Consider the following 22,722-nt stretch of genomic DNA (forward strand, 5'->3'; position numbering starts at 1 on the left):
TTAAAGCCATCTCGGGCCGGGGGATTTACCGGAAGCAAGGGAGAACAGAGTAGACCGAATTTCCTCATCCGAAACAGGGTGAGACAACTCTTGGATCTGTATATCATTGAGAGTGTGCATCAACTTCTCCTGGATTTCGGCAACCAAGGGCACCGCGGATGGAGGAGAGGCCGCCAAAAGATCCTGGAAATGAGAGATAAAGAGCTGATGCACCTCAGGCGGGTGAGAGACCAAACGTTCTCCATCATGGATTGAAATAATTCTATTTCGTAGGTGGGATTGTTTGACGGATTGGTGGAAAAATTTTGTATTTAGATCTCCTTCCTTAAGCCACCTCACTCTCGACTTTTGCCTATAAAATGATTCCTCTTGGAGGCGAAGGTCAAAAAATATTTGTAACTTCTCCTTCTCTCGTATCCGCCGGGGGCCTCGGTTAAACGGATCAAGTTGAATGGCTTCCTGGGCCAAAGAGAGCTGGGCTCTAGCTTCATCAGTTCTCATAGTTATGTCCGCATAGGCCATCCTATTTAGATGCTTAAGCCTGCACTTGAGCGCACGAAGCTTACAGCACAGGGAATACATAGACGTACCAGGAAATTCAGAATTCCAAGTATGCAAGACCATGTCAAAGAAGGAGGGGTGGCTCATCCAAAAGTTGAAGAACTTGAAAGGCTTGCGGGTATTGGGAACAGGCATGATTCTAACAACCATTGGGCAATGATCCGACACCCCTTGGGCCAAAAAAGATGCTTCCGAGAACGAAAACATCGAATTCCAAGCTGAGTTGATCAAAACCCTATCAATTTTCCTAAGCCTGCGATTCAAACCTGAAGATGTTGCCCACGTGAATCTATTTCCCACATATCTCAGATCTTCCAATCCAGCTTCAGCAAGACACTCTCCAAAGTCATTAAACGAGGGGATCCAATAGTTAGAAGAATCGGCTCTATCCGATGCATCCCGAATCGCGTTGAAGTCTCCAGCGATAATCCACGGCGAGTTCGAGAGCACTAGACTAAGGCGCATAAGCTCATTCCAAAGGGGTCTTCTCAAAACGAAGGAATGTTCCGCATAAATAACGAAAAGATTGAAAGAGCTACCGCTATTAAGACAAAGCAACCCACCATGAATAGCCTGAGCTGAACAATCAGAGATATCAAAAGAGGCATTATTGGGATTCCAACCCACCCATACTCTCCCCCTATGCGAATGAGTGTAGTTGGAACACCACCGCCAACCCGGAATAAGGGCTGCAGAAATAATAGAAAAAGCAGCAGGAGAGATTTTGGTCTCTAGAATGCCCACGCAACTAAGGTTGTTGGTTCTCACAAAATGCCTAAGGTTGTTGGTTCTCACAAAATGCCTAATTTCAGCTTGCTTAAGGGGGAGACCGAGACCCCTAATATTCCAAACTCCAAAAAACATAGGACACAAAAGATAGGAAGGGTTATTTCTTCCTTCCTCCTCGTTTTCTAACCGAGGAGGGCACCGGCTTTGGGCTAGGTGGTATACTCGCATCAGCAGATGCATATCGAAGAGGTCCTTTCAGGCGAACAGGAACATCTATCAAAGGATCTGGGAGAGATGGGGGAGAAATAGTCTCCTCCAGAATAGATGAAGCTACCACAAGCGGTGAGTCCGAGTCGCTCTTACCCGAAGTAGTTTCATCCACCCCTTCTTCATCTGAAGATGACGAATCCGAAGAGGATTTCCCTGAATCTTGACCTTAAATCGCCAGAGGAGGGGCGAGAGGGATATCAGGCATTAATTCAAAGGATGGAGGGGGGAGATTTACCTCATTGGTAGGTACCGGATTTACCATTTCAGGCTCCATCTGCTGATTTGCAGAATGTTTACTACCTTCTGACTGAGGGGGAACCATAGTGCTAGGTGAGGGAGGGGGGTTCTCTGGTTGAATCAGGGGTCTGTTGTTTCGCTTCCCCCGAACTTCCCTCCACTCGTTTTCTGGACGGACCGAGGTTGGATTAGCATCTGCACAGCCAGACTTCGACTTAAGTTCACCAGGCATAGCACATCTGTGCCCAAAAGTGCAACAAGAGGGGCAGATAGTTGGCACCCATTCATAATGAACATCTATAGAGCGACTCTCACCATTAAGGGAGAACTTAATGACTTCAGGAAAAGAGCTCGAAGCATCAATCTCCACACAAATACGAGCAAAGGCAACCATAGCCATCTGTTCTGTTCTGCTATCAACAAATAACGGCTTACCAAGAGCACTAGCAAGAGTGCTCAAACCAGGTGCAGACCAACATACAACTGGAACATTTCTTAAACGGATCCATATAGGCACAGAGTTATGACAATCCTTCTTGAGCTCCATCTTGGGATGCCATTGATGGAGAATAAGCTGGATTTTTGCTACCATAATCAGCCCACCTTCGAGAATTTTCTTCCTGAACTCCTCATTTGGAATACGCAGGTAGTAGAAACCCATATCAGCTGCAATTACCTCAACTAACTCCTCCCCCCAAACGTGCTTAAGGGTGTCTTGCGTCAATTGATAAGGCGCCTCTTTCCGATATAGTATCCAACTAGACAATCCTCCCATTTAGGATGAGCAGCCTGCATAATCTCAGGTGTAATCTGCGGCATAACTACATTATCCACAACAGCAGGCGGGTAATAAGATAATTTATACCCCTTAATAGCTGAACGAGTAACTGCAGCCCACGTTCGAACAGGGGAAGGAACATCAGTCGATGGAGAGGCTTTGTGGGTTATCAACGGTTTTGCAACAATAGTGGATAGACCAGTTCGCACATCATCACGCATACACAGGGGGGCGGGGGGGAAGAGGATGAACTTCACTCGATTTCTTCCCCGCATTGGTGCTACTCTTCGGACCCTTGTCCGATGGAGGAGCGGGCCTTTCGCCAATAGCAGAGTGTTGAGGGCCGAAGCCTAGGCGCGACCGAGCTTTCCTTGCTCTACTTCGCCCTCTGCTTCGGGAATGACCCCGAGCACCCCTAGCGCCCGAGGGAAATCGAGCCGGGGATGGACGAGAGGGAGGGGGGATAGAGGCCTCAATTGGGTCTGAAGAAGGACCCTTGCCGAGGATGCTCGCATGGGAAGCAGATGAAGAAGCCATTCAAGCGCAGCAGCTCGCGCAAACCAAACCCTAGATGTTCAGATCGCGATTCCAGATTACAGAAGACATACCGGGGAAAACCGTTCGGAGGGAGCTCAAGTCAGGTCTAGGCGCACCTCGTCTCCGAAAATGAGCGTCACCGGACGGCCAGATTGGCCGGATCAGCAAAAACGCACTCCAGTGAACAGTACCAGTCGCATCAGCTAGAGAGAAAGAAGGTGAACAGTACGGGTCACATCAGGGTTCTGTGAAGCTTAAGTAGCTGTTATCTTCTCTTTTTGTTAAGTTCTTCATTTCCTTAAAAAAAAATCTTATCCAATCCGGGCTTATCCCACCCCCTCCCCCGGATTTTTTATCCGGCGTTTTATCCGGATATATCCAGGTTTGTCCGATCCGGTGGACATTCCCAAACATCGGATAGGATAACAAATTATCCTATCCGGACTCAAATCCGGACTACCGAACGCAGCCTTATACTTCGAGGATGGACTCGGATATGCACCCATCGATGGGGTGGGTTCACTCTCACATGAAAGAAGCCCAATGTAATGCAAGCCCAAATGTTTGAATTCATATGATAATTTATATGGAGAAATTAGTAAAAGGCTATATTTGGCCTAAATGAATAAGGTTTGTCTCTATTTACAAGGCAATGGCAAAAAATGTTCAATGTGAGGCGGTAGCAAGAGAGAGTAGAAAATCTAGAAAAAATGTTGTTATCCGGTTCTCATCAAGCTAACTATCGGAGGTCGATTGAGTTGAATTTTTGTGAGCATGTTTGTGACACATTGTTCTTGAATCTAGTTGGTTTCATTTTCATTTGGAGCTCCCTACATCAAGTTTTCGTGGGTTGAATCAAACCCACGTTTTAGAAAGATAAATTTTTAATCTCTTATGAAGTTCATGTGTATTACTACAAATGGTGTTCTTGATGTTGTTGCTGCCTTGTAACTCTACTACTAGAGAAACACTTTGTTCATCCAGTTTTGTTGATAGTAAAAATTTTAGGTGGACTTCAGTCTCATGGTTTATCTCCTTACACTAGGGAGATTTTCCATGTAAAGTGTTCAGGGGTGCCTGGCATTTATATCTTAGTAGATATATTACTATAATGTGTTGTTTCTTAGTAAGTTTGCATAAGAGTGGAGATTGATTTGTTTCGCTACACTAATTCGATATTGTTCTGGGTGTCATTTTTTTCCCAATAGATTGGTATTAGAGCATGGGTTAAAAACAAGTTTGGACTGGGAGGTATGGATTATTGCTACTCCAACTAAGGGCCCGATGTGTGAGGGGGAGATTCTTAGAATTATCCCACATTAGTTATGAAATAGGCTAGTGATCAGTTTATAAGTGTGAGAAAAGATTCACCCTTTAAATTAGATTTGGGGTGAGAAAAGCCCAATATCACCAAACACCAAATGTTGTCTAGGTGTGCGCTAGGGGTATTTCTAGGGGGTGCACCTCACACTTAGTGTGATTTCCTTGTATCAGTGGCTCTAGCCCCAAGATTAGAAATATATACAAAAAAAAAAATACACCATCCTATATATAAGATTTATAAGATGACTATAACATATTAAATATACATAATTAAATGGAGATACTAGGTATAAGCATCCATATAAAAGATATGGATAATCAAGGGAAATATCGTAAATGTCTATAGAAAATATCCAAATATCACTAACACTATCAAAAGCCGAGTGGTTCATACTACTACAACACATGACCTAGGATTGTCTCATACACAAACATTGCTTTGTCGAATCACGGAAGCTAGACAAACTTAAAAAACACTTGTGCCCTCGGTGGACCCTTCCTAGCTTGGTATGAATTGTATCATCACCACTTCGATGGGCTCGTGAGCAGTTCGAAATTATCAGGTACATCCATTGGCAAGTTGTCGAAGAAAGCGTCCAGCTTCCCTGCATACATATTCCCCGTCTATCGTGCTGTCGTTACCTTTGCAGCACAAGGAAGGACTGAAAAGGGGCATGTCGAAGAGGAAACCCCTCTCCATCCAGAAGCTTGGAACGTCATCCCCGGAGCCCCAGCAAGCTAAAATAGTTGGGGTCGTCGAGCCTCCTAATGAGCTCTTGGCTCTTGGGCGAGAACAAGATGCCTAATTCTGGTGGTATGTGAGGGAAATGGATCAGCACATGGGGTTCGGACTCGTGCAGAGACAAATGGCTACTAGGATCGGGCTAACCGGGATTCAGCGGGTTGTTCGGTGGCAGAGGATCGGCGATGTGCAGTGTCGCGCGTGAGCGAGCCCTCAAGGCCTGACCCTTCCTCTGCAAAAGAGTTCGATTTGGGAACCTAGAGAAGAATGAGTACAAGTGCTTTCGACGCGCTTGCACTATATATCAATGTTGGGAATGACTGATCCCCGAAAAACCGGATTCGACACTTAATCAAACCCCTAAATCAATGCGGAAGACGAAGCCCGGGAAAAACACGTATCACCGATCGTAAACACACCACGGAGTCGAGCGTACCTTGTTAGCCACAGATTAGACACCAATGCTGATAGAGGAAGAGAAATTTGTCCTTTGTTTGATCCGATGACGCTTGAAGGGGAGAAAACAAAGGTGGCCTTGTGCTCTTTGTTTCTTCTTTTTGTTTTTGTGAGAGAGAGAGAGCGAGGGGGAGAGAACATACGTACGTTCTCCCTTCCAACAAGTGCCATCTCTCTCTCTCTCCTCCCTTTTTATACCTTCCCCTTTCCACAGGCCCTATTCCCGTGGGTCGGGCCTTTTGGGCCCGGCATGGGCGGACGGGCCAACTTAGGCCCATCTCATAAATCCATCATCTCCCACTCGCACATGGTGGGCCAAACAGAATTCTCTTTACCTCTCTTCAACATTCATACCGGTGAATAATCCGTGCGACCAGCATACTTTGAGAGCTCGTTGCCATACATCTGTTAGGAATATATAACAGCTCATAATGGGCATCACAATCCGAGTAGATTTAGTATGTAGTACCCTAGATCGATTGATCACATTTATATCTCTCTTGATCTCTTTTAAACAATGATATATATATTGTATTCACAATTATGATTATCCCAAAGACAGTCATAATTGGTTAACCGGTGAATACAAAACTATAATGTGATTCTCCAAAATCGATCTTCTTCTTTCCTTCAAACTCTCAATTTCAGTTCAGCTTGCTTTTCTAGAAATGCCCCATTAGATCGAATCAAACTCATGACCATTAGCAACATCCTAAGATAGCAAACACTAAATAGAAATCTTGAGAATAAGTAAGAGTCATGAGGGGACAAAAGATTGAGGAACTCTTTTCCTCAAGAGTCTCACACGACATAAAAAGTTGAGATCAAACTTTTGTCACTCTTATTGGTCGTCTTATGCATACGTAGTATGAAATACGTATTACGGTATCAACTCCTTTCCCATGGAGCGTATGTCTACACCTTTCAATACCGTACAGATGATAGTTCAGACATACCCAATGTCTAACTTAAGTTCACGTATCTACTCATTCACTAAATTCATCGAACTCACATCCGGCATCATAGATAGATAAAGTAAAATATGTGGGGTATTTTACTCTCGGACATAGTAAGTATTATGTCCTCATCTTAACACCCAGTTAAGGCGACATACGTGTTTTAGGCTTGAGCTCTCGATTATCACCTAGATAATAAGCTTAAAAACAGTCTCATCTCTATTTATCACACAAGTAAATAGAGGCGATTACCCGTGTGAGTGGGCTAATCTCATATTTGTCCGACATACTTTCCTAACTTAAAGTAATGCACTGAGCATTAAGATGCATAAAGATCAAACAAAGATTCATAGGCATTAATGATGAAAAACACAAATTCATCAAATTGTGAACACTTAGGGAAATTACAATATTCAGTACATCAGCCTCTACGCAATCCTAGAGATTTCATATAGCCACAAAACACATCTCTAGGTATTGGCTTTGTCATAGGATCTGCTACCATTCTATGCGTAGTATGTACTCTAAGTTCACATCCTTTCGTGCAACCATATCCTTGACAAAGTTGTACTTGGTATCTATATGTTTGGTCTTGCCATGATATTTTGGATCTTTGGTGTACACTTTTGCTGCTTGATTATCATAGTTAACTAATAACAAATCTGCAGCACTTTCAATAACACCTAAATGATCCAATAATCTCTTAAGCCAAACATCTTCTTATACTGCTGTTGATAATGCCACGAACTCAGTTTCCATCGTGGACAAGGCTATACACTTTTGTTTCTTACTGCTCCAACATATGGTGCCATTATTCGGTAAGAAAACAAGCCCAGAGATAGATTTTCTTTCATCTAAATCTCTTTCTCAATCAGCATCATAATAGCTTTAGAGCCGCAGATCCTTTCCTTAATAACTCAACGTATAATCAGCAGTCCCCTTTAGATACCTCAGTATTCTCTTAACGGCTTATCAATGTGCTTGACCTGGATTGGATTGGTAACTACTCACCATTCCAACTACAAAACATATGTCAGGTCTTGTACACATCATAGCATACATAAAGCTTCCAACAGCACTAGCATAAGGAACATGTTTCATTTGTTCCTTCTCTTGTGGAGTCCTTGGACACGCTTTATGGCTCAATCCTTCACCTTTTGCAATAGGAGTGTCTATGGGTTTACAATCCCATATCCTTCAATTCAAAATTGGAAGAGAACCAACTTTTGACAGTATTGACAAACTCCATATTACTTCTGGCAATTAGTATATCATCAACATATAATGATATGATCACAAATTGATCTTTGGATCTTTTGATATATACACAATGATCCTTATCAATCATTGTAAAGTGATATGCCATTTTGGCATTATGAAAACGTATATACCATTGTCTTGACGACTGCTTAAGGCCATATATCGACCCCCAAAGTCGACATACCTTTTCTTTTTGGCCTTTCACTATGAAACCAACAGGCTGTTCCATATATACTTCTTCCTCTAATTCTCCATTGAGGCAAGCAGTCTTTACATCCATCTGATGTAACTCAAGATCCATACTAACCATTATTGCCAGAATAATGCGAATTAAGGTAAATCTCACTACAGGAGAAAACGTATCTACATAATCAATTACTTCCTGTTGATTATACCCCTTCGCCACAAGGCGAGCCTTATGCTTTCTATCGAGCCATCAGCCTTTCGCTTTATTTTGAGAACCCACTTGTTCCCAATAGCTCTGCGTCCCTTTTGGAAGATCAACCAGTTCAAAGACTTGGTTTGACTTCATTGACTCAATCTCCTCTTTCATTGCATTAATCCATTTTTCCTTACTAGGGCAATTCAGAGCCTCATTAATATTTCTCGGCTCATCCTCATCTTGCGGAGCAATCATAAAAGTTTCCCCTTCAATGTCAAAACGTCGACGGGGAATACTTTGGCGACTTGTTCACCGTATGGGAGATTGTACACTTAGCACACCATTCCCCATTATGCTCCCACTTGGATTAGGTAATGATGATGTCGTCACATCAGGTGGTTGTAATTGAGAATGAGTTGAATTCAATTCATCACATCTCATATTACTCCCACTTGAACGAACTCCACTAACATCATTAATTTGATCCAAGGTTTCAAATAGGAAGTAATCTTCTCCTATTTCGCCCTTCTTAGGAAATTCATCCACTAAGAATGTGACATCCCGTGATTCAAAATTCAGTTATTCTCCCACTTTCCTGTTCACCTATGAACACATACCCTTTCGAGTGTTCGGAGTATCTCATTAAAATACTCTACTTTTATCTGGGACTCAATTTCCCAAACTTGTGAGAGGACATATGAGTATAGGCAGCATAACCCCATGGCTTAAGTAAGCTTAAGTCCGGTTTCTACCTATCCATAACTCATATGGAGTGGAACTAACTGATTTGGAAGGCACCCGGTTAAGTATTTAGGCAGCAAGCAACAACGCATCACTCCAAGAAGTGATATGTAAGTTAGCATACACCATCATAGACCTAACCATTTCCAGTAGGGTTCTGTTTCTTCTCTCTGCAACACCATTTTGTTGAGTATATGGAATAAACAACTATATTTCTATTCATTTTCATCACATTATTTTCTGAACTCATCGTATAAATATTCTCGACCTCGATCGGATCTCAATACTTTTATTTTCTTGTCTAATTGATTTTCTATCAAGTTCATAAATCTTTTGAAACAACTTATGCTTCAGATTTATGAGAAATCAAATAGACACATCCGAATCGAGTATAATCATCTATTAAAAGTGATGAAGTAAACAGTCACATGCCTTCCTCTCACATTCATTGAACCACAAACGTCATAATGGATTAAATGCAGAGGAACGTTAGCTCTTTTACCTTTTCCAAATGGTTTCCTTGTCGTTTTCCCTTCTAGGCAATGCTTACATATGGACAAATCGACTTATTCAATATTGCCCAACAAGCCATCTTTGGCTAGTCTATTCATATGTTGTTGGCCAATATGACCAAGTCTAGCATGCCACACATTCACATCATTATCACATGAAGTAAAAGACGTGAAACAATGGAATAACATATATTGACATCACCACAGTCAACATTTAGTATAATAAAACCATCTAGAAAGTGACCACAATTATAGTAGTTTGTATCCAAATACAAATCTACAGCTCTATTATGGAAGTTCATATTAAAACCAAGCTTAACCAACATCAAAACAAACAATTAAATTTCGACGAATCTCCAGAGCATTTAGAACATCATGTAGGAACAAGTTGCGTCCACCACACATGTTCAGTTGGCGGTGCCAATCCTTTTAACTTCAGCTCGGAGTTGTTTTCCACATAGATCCACTCAGTTCCAGTTGGTATTCGTCGGAATTCCACGAAGGATCCTTTATCCTTCGCTACATCGTATGTTGCTCCTAAATCTACAGTCCACAAAGGATTGGATTCAGCCAATAATTCAGAACTTGACACATAGTCAAAGTTCTCAAATGTACAAAAGGTGTTTACCTTCTTTGGCTCACGACAGTTGCGAGCATAGTGACCCTTCTTGTCACAGTTGTAACATTTCACCATTGACATTTTCTTCACTTGATGACGTTTTCCTCTCTTGTGTTAGTTAACTCGTGATCTCTTGCAATAAGGACTTGATCCTTTGCATTCCCACATATTGAACGAATCAATACGCTTGCGCTTAGAGCTCAAAACCCTTTATGAGCTAGAACTAGCATTGCAAATATCTATTATCAGCTCACATGCCGTTAAGCGGTCCTCTACCAGCTTAAGGTGGCGCACAGCATTCTCAAGATCTTCCATAACATGGTCAAGAGTTTCTAGTGCTTCTTCCTTTTCCAGCACATATTGAATCTTCATATTCAATATTTCACAATTTTCGCCGTTCATATCAGCAATTACATTCTTAGTTGCTGAACCATCGTTCTGAACACATCAGACATATATGCACGAATAATTAATGCCTATCATTTATGCATCCCTATTTGCATAGACCCATCATATTAATGAATAATTTCAAGTAAGGTTTCAGAATCAAAAGGTCACTACGTTTCCAATCATCCTCCAAAAAATCCTAACTTAAAATTATCATTAATATGATTGTCATATGCAAAATCAATTCTATGAAGTTACAAAAAAAACTTCTATTACTACCCACAGCTAATTACCCACAGCAACCAGCAATAGCATAAAGCAAATAAAATCTTAACATCGAATAAAATAACAATACTTTCACATGATACAACTAACATATCGGTTGCTACTTCAACAACAATCAGGTAGTAAACATTACATAATTAATCAAAGAAATAAATAGGGAATGTCCCTTCTAATCTATCAGCCATAATATCTGAGAAATTTGAAGGCACATTTGCCAACCATGGAAAAACTTTTGGAGAGCTCTCATGTCGCCACCAAGCGCATTTACTCTGCGCCATGTGGCGCTCAATCTAAGGGTTGAAGTTTTGGCCAACTCAATCCTATAGTACTCTCTTACAAAAGCTTCCACCAGCCTCCTATAACCCGGGACCACGTTGGCCTCCCATAGCCGATCCAACACTGCTTGCCATTCAGGTGGAAGAGTGTTCATCAAAGCCGGCACCTTCTCAAAATCCGGCATAAGATAACCATTCCATATGATTTCCTATATCATCTGATTGACCTTGACCATGTGTGATACTAAATCACCATCAAGCCACCGATAATCAGCTAATTCTTTCATCAGCTTTTTCAGTCTAGCTCTTCCTTCGTCCGTTCTCGGGGTTGCAGGTATCCGTGCATAACGCATCATAGTTCCTGCAACAAATGCAAAACTAAAATGGATCACTTATAATCCATAATAAACAAAATGGAAAATACATAAATTTCCATGATTCATGCAACAAATGCAGAATAAAAATGGATTACCTACAACCCACACAGACATAATTGGAAAAAGAAACAAATTCCTTTTTTTTTTCTTTTTTTTTTCGGGTCAACGGTCAACGGTCGTCGTTCAACGGTCAACGGTCGGTCAACGGTTAACGGGTCAACGGGTCGGGTCAACGCGGGTCGGACCGGTTGGACCGGTCGCGCCGGTCGCGCCGGTCGGACCGCTCGGGCGGACCGACCACACGTCCCTCGCGCGTGCGGGGGATGACGTCACGCAAACGTCATCCGACACGTGCCGGGGGCGTGCCTGCGTACGCAAGTCGGGTCAGGTCGCCGGTTGGGTCGAGTCGCCGACCGGTCACCGCCCGGCGAAACGTCGGTGATGACGTCATCGGTGACGCCATCCGAGCGGTTACCAACCGTTGGATGACGTCACGATGACGTCAGCACGCGTCGGTCCGCGGACCAGCGCATGCCGTTTCGCCGGTTGCCGGCGTGCACGTGCTGGTTCGTCACCAGCGCGTGTGGCGCACGCGCTGGCCATAGCCAGCGCTTCGGGCGCGTGCAGCGTCGTTCGGCGACGCACAACATGTCGCCGGACTCGTCTCGACGTCGCCTTTCACCCAGTGCCTTAAGAATTGGATTCCAACTTACGAAAATTCAGAAAAAAGGCCGAACAGCGCTCGGGTGTCGGGATTTTCGCCCTGATCCGTACGGCCGAAGATTTTTTCGCGATAAATCAATCATAAAACATCAAATTGATCGGGAAAACGTGAACTAGGGCTCTGATACCAATGTTGGGAATGACTGATCCCCGAAAAACCGGATTCGACACTTAATCAAACCCCTAAATCAATGCGGAAGACGAAGCCCGGGAAAAACACGTATCACCGATCGTAAAACACACCACGGAGTCGAGCGTACCTTGTTAGCCACAGATTAGACACCAATGCTGATAGAGGAAGAGAAATTTGTCCTTTGTTTGATCCGATGACGCTTGAAGGGGAGAAAACAGTGGCCTTGTGCTACTGTTTCTTCTTTTTGTTTTTGTGAGAGAGAGAGAGAGCGAGGGAGAGAACGTACGTACGTTCTCCCTTCCAACAAGTGCCATCTCTCTCTCTCTCCTCCCTTTTATACCTTCCCCTTTCCACAGGCCCTATTCCCGTGGGCCGGGCCTTTTGGGCCCGGCATGGGCGGACGGGCCAACTTAGGCCCATCTCATAAATCCATCAATCAAGGCTTACGACGTTATCTCTCCAATACTGTACCTGAGTACTCCGCAAAATTCGCAAGAAATGAGGTCAGTCTCTTCTGCCTAGCTGCTACAGAAGTTCTTGACGTCATGGTCGGTCCATCTGGGCAAGTGCATCGCGATCCTTGCCCCTTTTTTTCCGAACTGCGCCTGCAGCTCTATCACCGACCTGTCTTTCTATGATGAGAATTTGCAACCACTGGACACAAGCACAACCCAGAAAGAGAAATGAATGAAAATCACAAGCCATCAATCGATAATTCACTCAATTTCCTCCCGACACGACGTGACAATGAATTAGAAAGTGATGAAAGGATTATGGAACAGCGCCATTAAGGCATAAGCTTGATTCCATTCGTGCGAAAAAAAGGCTGATACCTTTTGAGATTAGGCCTGAGCTTATTGATCCAGCAGAGGAGGCACGACTTGCAGGTGCAAAGCAGGAGGCCTTCGGATCAAATGGAGCTCCAGTCCTCCTGGCCATACTTATTCACTATGGCTGATCAGGACCTCGTCTTCCTCCTAGGCCTTCCGTGGCCCTTTTGAATCCCATCGACAATCAGAGACTCACGATAGAACTTGGACAACTAAAGAATTGGTATTGAAATGAAATAGCAATGGACAATTATAACATCTTTTATGATTCTCTTGTTAGATATAACTTACTTCATCTCAAATTTGTTCCAACCATCATTTTGTTCGCATATAATTTGAATTCTTGAAGAAGCTGAACTAGTATCTGAGTTCATAGTTTTGGACCTGGCGATTCCATGTTGAAGCTCAACGTCATTTTGTCAAAGCAAACGTGGATTGGGCCAAGTGGCACGACCATAAGAGAGAGAACTCTACATGGGAGAAATTAGGAAAATGATAATGTGATGGCACAGCCACTATTAGTGACAATGCAATTTATACCACATATTTTGTCAAGGTCACCAAACGACATACTTGTCCGGTCTAGTAGGATATCAACAAGGATCCCCTCGTACCAGACGACATGCTTGTCTAGTCTAGTAGGATATCAACAAGGATCCCCCTGATGAAAAAAATATTGGGCACTTGAGGCCCCACATCCGACTCTTCTTATTACTCCGCACTGCACTGCACTGCATTGCTATGCTTCTGCCACTCTCTTTCTCCATCTCAATGGAAATGAAAGAAATAAATGAATGAATAACAGAAAACAAGAAACAGAAATCTCAACTCAATCGCAACTTCATAGTGCCCAACGAAGCTATTCTTAGGGCATACATGACGATATTTCTATTTATCTATTTCTTTGTTTTTCTGTTCCCCAAATAAGTTTGAAATAGAAATCCATTTAGTAATATAATTTTATTTTTTTATTTCTAAAATAGATTTATATTCTAGAAATAAATTTGGAGCAGAAATCAAAAGCTAAAATTTTTAGCTTTTCTTTTCTTGAACAGAAATAAGAAATCAAAACTTTTTTTATCATTCACTCTTGTCACCGCCCGTCGCCTACCCATCGCCCATGGGACACCGGAACCCCACCACCGCCATCGGCCACCCGCCATCGCCTACGATCGCCAGCCACCGGACTCTAGCCACCTATCACCAACCACCGGCCGCCGGATGCCGAACACCCGCCGGTTGTTGGCTGCTCATCGCCAACTGCTGAACGCTCGCCGAAGGCCCACCATTGACCACCCGCCGCTCACCACCAGCCGTCAAATATCGGCCACCCACCACCCGCCGCCGGTCACCGGTCGTCGACTCCAAATGTCGAACGTTAGATACCAAACTCTGGACATTGAACGCCGAATGCTAGCCACCGATCGTCAAACGTTGGACTTCGGTGTCGAACATTGGACTTCGGCGCCGGACATCGGACTTCGGCGCCGGACATCGAACTCTAGCCACAAGACGCCCGGTCGTCACCATTCTTAGAAATAAAAATTTTATTTTATTATCAAACGAATTTTTATTTCAAAAATAAAAATTTTGAATTATTATCAAACGCGTTTTTTGCTCGAAACTCGTCCATGGAATAGAAATTGATTTATGTTCCAAAAATTTTGTCATGCCCGCTCTAATGACCAAGAAAAAGAAATAAACTCCCCTCACCTTCTTTTTTTTTTGTCAATCATGCCAACGAATTCAAAAAGAAAGAAACACAGGTTCATTTGTTTCTCAATCTCCCAACTCAAAATTCTATTCCAATAGACTTATATGATCTCAGAATTTACAGAATGAAAGAAAACTCATATGTATTTTCTCCTGGCTTGAATAGCAGGACAAGAACTCAGAAAAGAACAGCGAAAATTAATGGAAAAAACGAACGCTATCCAATAATTTCCTCAAGCCCAGACTGAGTAATTGAGGATCGAGGTAACACCGTGCACGTCGAGGCATCAGAGGAGAAGAGGTCGGGCATGAGGAGAGGGCAGCCGTCGAGGTTGAAGTTAGTGGGAGAGCAGCCAATGATGAGGATGGATGTCTACACTCACCTGGAGAAATCTCATACTCTCTGTTATCACAAAATCGCCCCCTCTCTCTCTCTCTCTCTCTCTCTCTCTCTCTCTCTCTCTCTCTGCTTCTCTCTTCATCTTAACTCGCCGGCTGAGATGGCATCGACGGTCGAAGCTGACCAATTGCGCTGCCATTTCCAACACGTCCTTGTCGTGCGCCACGGGCGACCACAGCGACGAAGGCATCGATGGGTCTGTGGTGGACCAGGGTGCCCAGGCCGTGGGACGCTCTAATGGTAAACGCGAGCCAGACTAAGGCGCATGACACTGGCAACAAACTCCGGGACGAGCTCGGGTTCCCAACTTACCGGGTTGTCTCATCGCCCTTCCGAGGGTGCATCAAGACTGCACGGGAACTGATCGCCGGTCTCTCCACAGTGGACAACAACACCGCGAACACTGTGGCAGGTGATGATGGCGATTCTGCTGACTCACCCACATCAAGAATCAAGGTCGAGTAGTCTATCCTAATCCTAATCCACATGGGTTTTGCTGAGCTTTCTTGATGTGTTGCAATATACTCTTTCCGCGTTAGACTTTTGGTTCAAACTCCGAAGACCTTCCTGACACAAAACAAAAATATGCTGAGACAAGGAGGAAGGAATACTAGGTGCTTCGTACCAAATGCCTGGTTCCACTCCCCTTTCAACGTTTTGCTGGTATCCATAGAGTATGGAATGCGCGAGATCCTAAATGATGTCACATTATGTTATCACCCAACCTCTCGCGATTCATGGGGATTCGACATCAAAGAGCTCGAGACTTCATTTCCATCGGGCTCACGGACCTCACACCGCACCCGGTGTACAAAGAGGTACGAGGTTTCATAGAGTCTGGACTCAAGAAGATTAGATCCTGATTGTAGAGTATGTCTAAATTGCTGTAGCTGCCACGGTGCGGAGCGAGCGAATCGAAGGCAAGAGATCGATACCTCCACACCATTCACTACCTCGTTGACGAATACCCTCAAGAAAATTTGCTGTTCGTCACTCATGGTGAGCTTCAATTTGGCATTTGATATAGATACCTAGTGTGCATAAACCCTTTCTTCACAGCATTGGCGGCAGAAAGCAAAGACGTTTGTATGTCTTGACATGATTTCTAAACCAGCTTCAAATGCAGGGGAAGGAGTGAAGGTCACAGCCTTGACATATTGGAAGGAGGCAAGAGGGCAAGAAATAAAGCCCGGGCGTCGAGCGCAAGCATTGGGAGTGCTCAAGCCGCTACGACAACACGAGTGAACTGGTGTTTACACTTATCAAGCATTGGGAGTGCTTGAGTCGCTTTCTATGCCAGTTTTGCCATACATTGGTTGGGTTGAATCATTTTGATGCTAGGACAGTTTAGGTTGTTCATCCTCTCTCAATCATGCTCACGTAAAAGCCACTGAATTTGGAAAGTATATCGACAGCCAAGCAGTTCATACTGCTGCAACACATGAACTAGAGGTGTCTCATACATAAACGTCCTAAAATCTGATCTGAATACAAAGAATACACAGCGATGGGAATTGACTGTCGCCGAATCTTGTCAAATCATGGAAGCTTAGACAATTAAAAAACTTGTCTCCTCAGCGGACCCTTCCTAGCTCGGTATGACTTGTATGATCACCACTTCGATGGGCTCGGGAGTGGCTCGAAATGGTCAGGTACATCCAGTGGCAAGTCGTCGAAGAAGATATCCGGCTTCCCCACGTTTACATTCCCTCGCATCATGCTGTCGCCACCTTTACAACACAACGAAGGATCAAGAAGGGGCATGTCGGGAGGAAATCCCTCTCCGTCCACAAGCTCGGAAGCGTCATCCCCAGGGCCCAGCAAACTGAAATAGTCGGGGTCATCGAGCCTCGACATGGGATCTTGGCTCTCAGGCGAGAACGAGATGCCGAATTGCGCAAGCGGTATGTGAGGGAACGGGATTTGCATGTGGGGATCGGAGTAGAGGCCCTCACTGGAGTTGAACTCGTGTGGAGCCAAATGGCTGCTGGCACTGGGAGTACCTGGGTTCGGCAGGTCGGGCGGTGGCGGAAGCAGTCTCAGTGGCGGCGGAGGATCCGCGATGTGCGGCATTGTGCACAAGTGAGCCCTTGAGGTTGACTCTTCCTCCGCCGAAGAGCTCAATTTGGGAACCTAGAAAAGAATGAAGACGGGCATAAATCCATGCATCTTTCTTCAATTTAAGAACTTCAAATTGAAGCTTCAATTCTCTTGAAACATTCTCGTCAACGACAGTATAACCGATCATTTCGAACCGAAGTGATAACAAGATATTCTGCTCGATTAAAGGACCAGTTAAACTGTATCGACACCTGCAACATTATCCCTCCGATGCAATACGAAGTAACCGGCGAAATTCGAAATATACGAGGCCAAGAAAAGATTTTTGTTCAAGTTTTTTGTACCTCCAAAGTAGGGACATTGTGATAGGGAACAGCAGGGACGTCCCTTTTGTGCTTGTGCTGCTTGGAAGATGAGGCCTGCAGGATCCTGGCCAGCCTCTTTTGCCTGCTGCTCCAGAAGTTCTTCACGTCGTTGTCGGTCCGTCCAGGCAAGTGCGTCGCGATCCTCGCCCATTTGTTCCCAAACTGCGCCTGCAACTCTATCACCACCCTCTCTTCCTCCGCCGAGAATTTGCAGCCACTGGACACGAGCAAAACCCAAAAAGCGAAATGAACAATCACAAGCCAAAAGCACTCAAATTCATCCCGACACGACTCCACAACGAATGAGAAAGCGGTGAAAGGATTACAAAACGGCACCGACGCCGATACACAGCGATTCAGGCGCGAAGAAAAGGGTCCATACTTTTTGAGATTAGGCCTGAGCTTGTTGACCCAGCGGAGGCGGCACGACTTGCCGGTGCGCTGCAGGAGGCCCTTGGATCGAATGGAGCTCCAGTCGCGGGGACCATACTTCTTCACATGGCTGATCAGGACGTCGTCCTCCTCGGCCTTCCACGGCCCTTTCCTCAGCACTTGCTGCTGCTCCTCCCTCTTCCCCTCCATCGACGCGCAACTCCTCATCGGACTCCCTCGTCGACGTGCTGCCTTACTCCAAAGATGATGATGATGATGAAGCAGCAGAAGGTTCTTCTTCCTCCTCGTTCTTCCTGTGCAAAACAACACGTACTCTGCCCGTCCGCGAACTCTTGTCTACCGGTTCGTGTTGTCCCATGTTGTAAGTGATTTTTTGAAAGTGGCGGTTGTAGGATGACGGTTACCTCCCCACTCCCCCCACATTCCCCTATTTTCTCTCGCTTTTCCAAGGTATTATCTCTCTTTTTTACCTATTTTTTCCCTTTTATTTCAGCACGTTTCTTTTCGTCCAAGTAATTCGTGCTTCTTAGGGAGAATTGGAAAAGAGCAAAAAGAATTAAGTCTAGCGCATTGATCTCATGATTCAAGGATGAACACGAGCTATGCAATTCAAGGCGAGCAAAGGCTTAGTTTGGCAGAAAGAATCAAATCGAGCATTCCCGCTTTATTCATGAACATGGGGTTGGTTCTTCGAAATCTCAATAGGCCAAGTGAGTAGATACATTTTGACGCTTTTAAGGTACACATATCGTTTACTGAGTTATGCTTTATGTTGCTAACTTACAAATTTTACTGGCTAACAAATAGAGAAAAAAAAAAAAAGAGGGACGGAGAAATCTAAGCAAAACTAATTTACTAATATTAATTAAGCGTATGGATGAATAAATAATTATCACTGCAGCACATCATAAATTTTTGGACCCATTTAGAAAATAAGGCGAGTGAGTCAATACATTTTAACCATTTTAAGTAACAATTTTTTTGTCTTTTTGTGTCGATTTACCCACTATGTTGCTAATTTTACAAATTTTACTGGCAAGTAAAGAAAGAAATGAAACAAAAAAGAGAGAGGTGGGACAAGTTAAAAAATAAGACTTATTAAATTTAATGAAACATATCAATGAATATCCATTGAAATATATTTATTTTATGGAAATAATTTGATATACGAATAAGAGATTGCAATATTAAAATGAAAAAGGTCTTGATCTTGCACTAGAGCACGAATGGTTTAAAACGGTATATTTTTGCAACTTGATTGAGCTAGCGTGATTTTAGATATACAAATACACAATAAAATAATTTGAAATCATGCCATTTTCTTTTACAACTGGAAGACGGAATAGTTTGATAAGGGCTTAAAAAAGAACTCAATATTTAACAGAACTTCTTAAAAGAAAAAGGAAATGGAATAATGAATTACTCTACCGATTTCTTTGCCTAGAGTTTTGTGATCTGAAAAGATTGTTAGAGAGAAGAAAGGGAGTGGGAAGAAGTGGGAGAGTACTGCCAAAGGCAAATTTGTGGCATTTTATTGTCCAAATTAAGGAACATAAACCTCAAAATTTCCTCATGGTAATCTTAATTTCTTCTGTTTCGAGGATTCGGCAGCAATAAGAATGAGCTCCTGGATGAATCACAAGCATTTGAACAGTGCAAAAAGCATATCCCATACACGAAAAGCGCCTCTTTTTATCTGAGGGAGAAATAACAATGACTCAAGATGTCAAAAACACCACCGAAACGAGTTGCTCCCTGCACAGAAGTTCAAGCATGAAGTTTTTGCTTCATTACCTGAGAAACCAAACAACCATGATTCACGCAAGCATCTGCACATCCCACAATTGTACTCGGCATTTGTAGCAGCAAACGAACGATGAAATCCTACTTGCCTTGTGCTTGCCCAAAAGTGTCATCTCTACCAAAAGATGAGCGCGAGATATAAATGAAATCACTAATGTTATGTGCAGCAGGCATCAGGAAGGCACAAAGATCGGACGAAGTTGGGATCGAGTGCAATTATATCGTCACTGTTCCTAAAGTCACTTCGGCTAGGTAACTGGAGATTCCCACACGTCCTCATGCCATGTGCCAACAAGATTCTGGTCATTGATTATCTGATTTCCTCCTGGAAAAAATCATTAGTTAGAACTAGAAGGCTTGGTCAGTGAGCACTATACTAGATTATCTCAACTTCACAACGATGTCATGTATGGAATAGACATGTAAAACTAGTGCAAGGCAACCAAACAATAGAATCAGGCTAGAAGTGGTAAATGCACAGAGAAGGCAAACCATGTGCAACAAAATAAACTCTTCTTTCTCTCACTTCTTGTTTCCCAGGAAGCATTATACATTATGGAAAGTTAGAACAAACACCACCAGTGAAAAAAACTTTACACTTGTGATCTTATCCACCCTTGATGTAAGGGTTCGTGAGAGAGTTGTTTATTAAAATCCTCAAATCCAGGGTGAACAACACCACCTTTATAAAATTCTTTCTACACCTCCGGTGTGTTCGATAATTACTTGTTATACATCATAAGCTTTAAGAAGTAACCAATTCATCTGGCTGGGGGGAAAAAGAGAGATCATGGGAGATTTGTTATTTCATAGGATATGGATGGAAGAACATACTCGTTCACCTGTGCAACAGGAGGATTCCCGAGGTTAGTCCTTATATTAGCACCTATCTCAATGAGATCTTCAACCTACAAAAGTCACGCAACCATTAGTAAATAACCAAACATAAAGACCACGCTATGGCAAGGCTGATACATGAAATTAGAACCACCATATATTTTCTTTACTTGGTAGCAAAACAACATGGAAAGAGGCAAAATATTCTCAGCCTGCCATTGCATGTGGCAGTCATAGTACAAGCCAGAAAGCAAACTTTGCTGTTCAGATGGAGACTTTTCATGTAATAGTAGGATAGAATTATCAAAGCACCAAGGCACATATGTGCATGACCCCATCAATGCTGATGGATAATGGGCACGGAGCAGATAATGTGAAATCACCACTCCACTGTGCCAAGAGATTTTTTCATAAGGGGAGAGGATTGTTAGTTGTGTATTTTTCTCCTCTCAAGTCCATATCACAACACCATGTGAAAAACTAAAAAGGCCTTCCAACCAAATGGTTCGACCCCAGAGAGCATCTTGCTTCACAGTGATCCTCAAACTCGAAGGAAGAGATCCTCCCCCCTCCCCAACCCCACACCCACCCCCAAAAAAAAAAAAAAAAAAAAAAAAAAAACTCAGGGTATCTCCACTGACCTACCCATGAATGGCAATTTTTCCCCACAGTAATACACGGGCCAAAGAAATGCCAAAGATTCACAATGCAGATTCTGAACATCAACAAGGTAATCCCACAAGGCACAACAACCAGAGACGAATCCTGTATTTCATCTCTTCTACAACTGATCTTGCAGCCATGACAGCCGACTTTCTACAACAGAGCAAACAAAGTACCCCATATTTCACGGGAAAAAAGACTAAACAACCCTATGATATCAAATCCCTGAAATAATCTGAAATTCTCCTTCTTTAGCCCCGGAAAAATCATATCCAAAGCAAACACAGGACCCTTAGACAGAAGAAACATATCGCTCAACAGCTGAAACACACTCTTTTGCTACATTCTATTTAAGTATGTAACGAAACACATTTCGGTACATTAAAGTTGAAACGGGGGCCAAGGTCTACACTTTACATGTTAGTACTCTTCTCAATGCGATAAATACACATTTCGGTGCATTAAGGTTGCAATGGAGATCAAGGACTACACTTTACATGATGGTTCTCTTCTCAATGCAATGAATACACATTTTGGTAACATTAAGGTTGCAATGGAGACCGAGGACTGCACTTTCCATGTCGGTACTCAAGGCCGAGTCCTACCCATGGTGCGAACAAACGGGTGGCGAAATAAGCAAAATCAGCATGAACAGCCTCGAAACAGACGAAGCATAGCGAAACATCAGCATCAGCATCGTCATCGTCATCGTCATCGTCATCGCTGCCCCAAATCAATCTGAACTAGCTAAGCATAACACTTAATCGGAAGAGCGGAACAGAGGAAGGACTGACCTTGCGGATTCCGGAAGCGTGGAGGGCGGCGACGGAGGCGCAGGCGGTGGCGCCGACGAAGAGGGACGCGACGGCAGCGGCCTTCAGGGGCATGAGGCCCGGGCCGCCGCCGTAGCCCTTGAGGCACGACGAGATCCCCAGCCCGAGCTGGGCGGCGCCGCCCATCGCCCACCACCAGTGGCTCCCGATGCCCGTCCCTATCCCGATCCCGATCCCGATCCCGCCGGCGCCGCTCGTCCGCCGGCTCCTCCCTCCTCCTCCGTCGCCATTCCTCCGGATCGACGATCGCCTCCCCCTCGGCCGCCACGGCTCTCGAGAGCTACGAAGGATGGGCGAAGTTCCACTGTTTGCACTTGCAGAAGCAATTGGGCTTTGTTGGGCTTTGTTGGGCTCGTGTCACTTGATGGGCCTATTGGGCTATTTCATTTTTTTTTCGTTTATTAAGAAAATAAATGGATATTTCGACAAGTGCAATTTCTTTTCCATCAATCTTATTGATAAAATCAATCGAGTAGAGGTCTCAAGGTAATTACCATCGAGAACCTAAAATGCCCTCCAAGGTTTTTTGTGTGACACCCGA

The 22,722-nt window shown here is 43.8% G+C and overlaps 3 protein-coding genes across 3 annotated transcripts; all 3 read right to left on the bottom strand.

Annotated features, from left to right (window-relative positions):
* Positions 1–2,572, bottom strand: LOC104431430. The gene is made up of 3 exons (XM_039313410.1): positions 1,861–2,572; positions 1,513–1,725; positions 1–1,139 (listed from the first exon to the last, which is right to left on the bottom strand). The coding sequence occupies exons 1-3, from the start codon at positions 2,570–2,572 to the stop codon at positions 1–3; spliced, it is 2,064 nt and encodes a 687-aa protein (XP_039169344.1).
* A 14,077-nt stretch (positions 2,573–16,649) lies between these two features.
* LOC104446351 (transcription factor DUO1) lies at positions 16,650–19,527 on the bottom strand. Its single transcript, XM_010060212.3, has 3 exons — positions 18,035–19,527; positions 17,632–17,869; positions 16,650–17,359 (listed from the first exon to the last, which is right to left on the bottom strand). The coding sequence occupies exons 1-3, from the start codon at positions 18,250–18,252 to the stop codon at positions 16,838–16,840; spliced, it is 978 nt and encodes a 325-aa protein (XP_010058514.2). The 5' UTR covers positions 18,253–19,527; the 3' UTR covers positions 16,650–16,837.
* Positions 19,528–19,717: 190 nt separating this feature from the next.
* Positions 19,718–22,511, bottom strand: LOC104444437 (hypothetical protein). The gene is made up of 3 exons (XM_010058106.3): positions 22,143–22,511; positions 20,683–20,756; positions 19,718–20,173 (listed from the first exon to the last, which is right to left on the bottom strand). The coding sequence occupies exons 1-3, from the start codon at positions 22,305–22,307 to the stop codon at positions 20,152–20,154; spliced, it is 261 nt and encodes an 86-aa protein (XP_010056408.2). The 5' UTR covers positions 22,308–22,511; the 3' UTR covers positions 19,718–20,151.
* Positions 22,512–22,722: the final 211 nt, after the last annotated feature.

The sequence above is a fragment of the Eucalyptus grandis genome, chromosome 5, assembly GCF_016545825.1.
Source record: "Eucalyptus grandis isolate ANBG69807.140 chromosome 5, ASM1654582v1, whole genome shotgun sequence".
Taxonomy (NCBI): domain Eukaryota; kingdom Viridiplantae; phylum Streptophyta; class Magnoliopsida; order Myrtales; family Myrtaceae; genus Eucalyptus; species Eucalyptus grandis.

What these genes read in the sequence shown, in the direction of transcription:
- LOC104431430 (XM_039313410.1), bottom strand. Translation starts at nt 2,572, where the DNA reads ATGGGAGGATTGTCTAGTTGGATACTATATCGGAAAGAGGCGCCTTAT. An exon ending in GGTTCCCCCTCAGTCAGAAG is followed by an intron (nt 1,726 to 1,860) that starts GTAGTAAACATT and finishes TGGCGATTTAAG; the next exon opens with GTCAAGATTCAGGGAAATCC. An exon ending in ATATGCATCTGCTGATGCGA is followed by an intron (nt 1,140 to 1,512) that starts GTATACCACCTA and finishes CTGATTGTTCAG; the next exon opens with CTCAGGCTATTCATGGTGGG.
- LOC104446351 (XM_010060212.3), bottom strand. Translation starts at nt 18,252, where the DNA reads ATGAGGAGTTGCGCGTCGATGGAGGGGAAGAGGGAGGAGCAGCAGCAA. An exon ending in CTCAGGCCTAATCTCAAAAA is followed by an intron (nt 17,870 to 18,034) that starts GTATGGACCCTT and finishes GCTCGTGTCCAG; the next exon opens with TGGCTGCAAATTCTCGGCGG. An exon ending in ACAATGTCCCTACTTTGGAG is followed by an intron (nt 17,360 to 17,631) that starts GTACAAAAAACT and finishes ATTCTTTTCTAG; the next exon opens with GTTCCCAAATTGAGCTCTTC.
- LOC104444437 (XM_010058106.3), bottom strand. Translation starts at nt 22,307, where the DNA reads ATGGGCGGCGCCGCCCAGCTCGGGCTGGGGATCTCGTCGTGCCTCAAG. An exon ending in ACGCTTCCGGAATCCGCAAG is followed by an intron (nt 20,757 to 22,142) that starts GTCAGTCCTTCC and finishes TGACTTTTGTAG; the next exon opens with GTTGAAGATCTCATTGAGAT. An exon ending in CCTGTTGCACAGGTGAACGA is followed by an intron (nt 20,174 to 20,682) that starts GTATGTTCTTCC and finishes GATTTTTTCCAG; the next exon opens with GAGGAAATCAGATAATCAAT.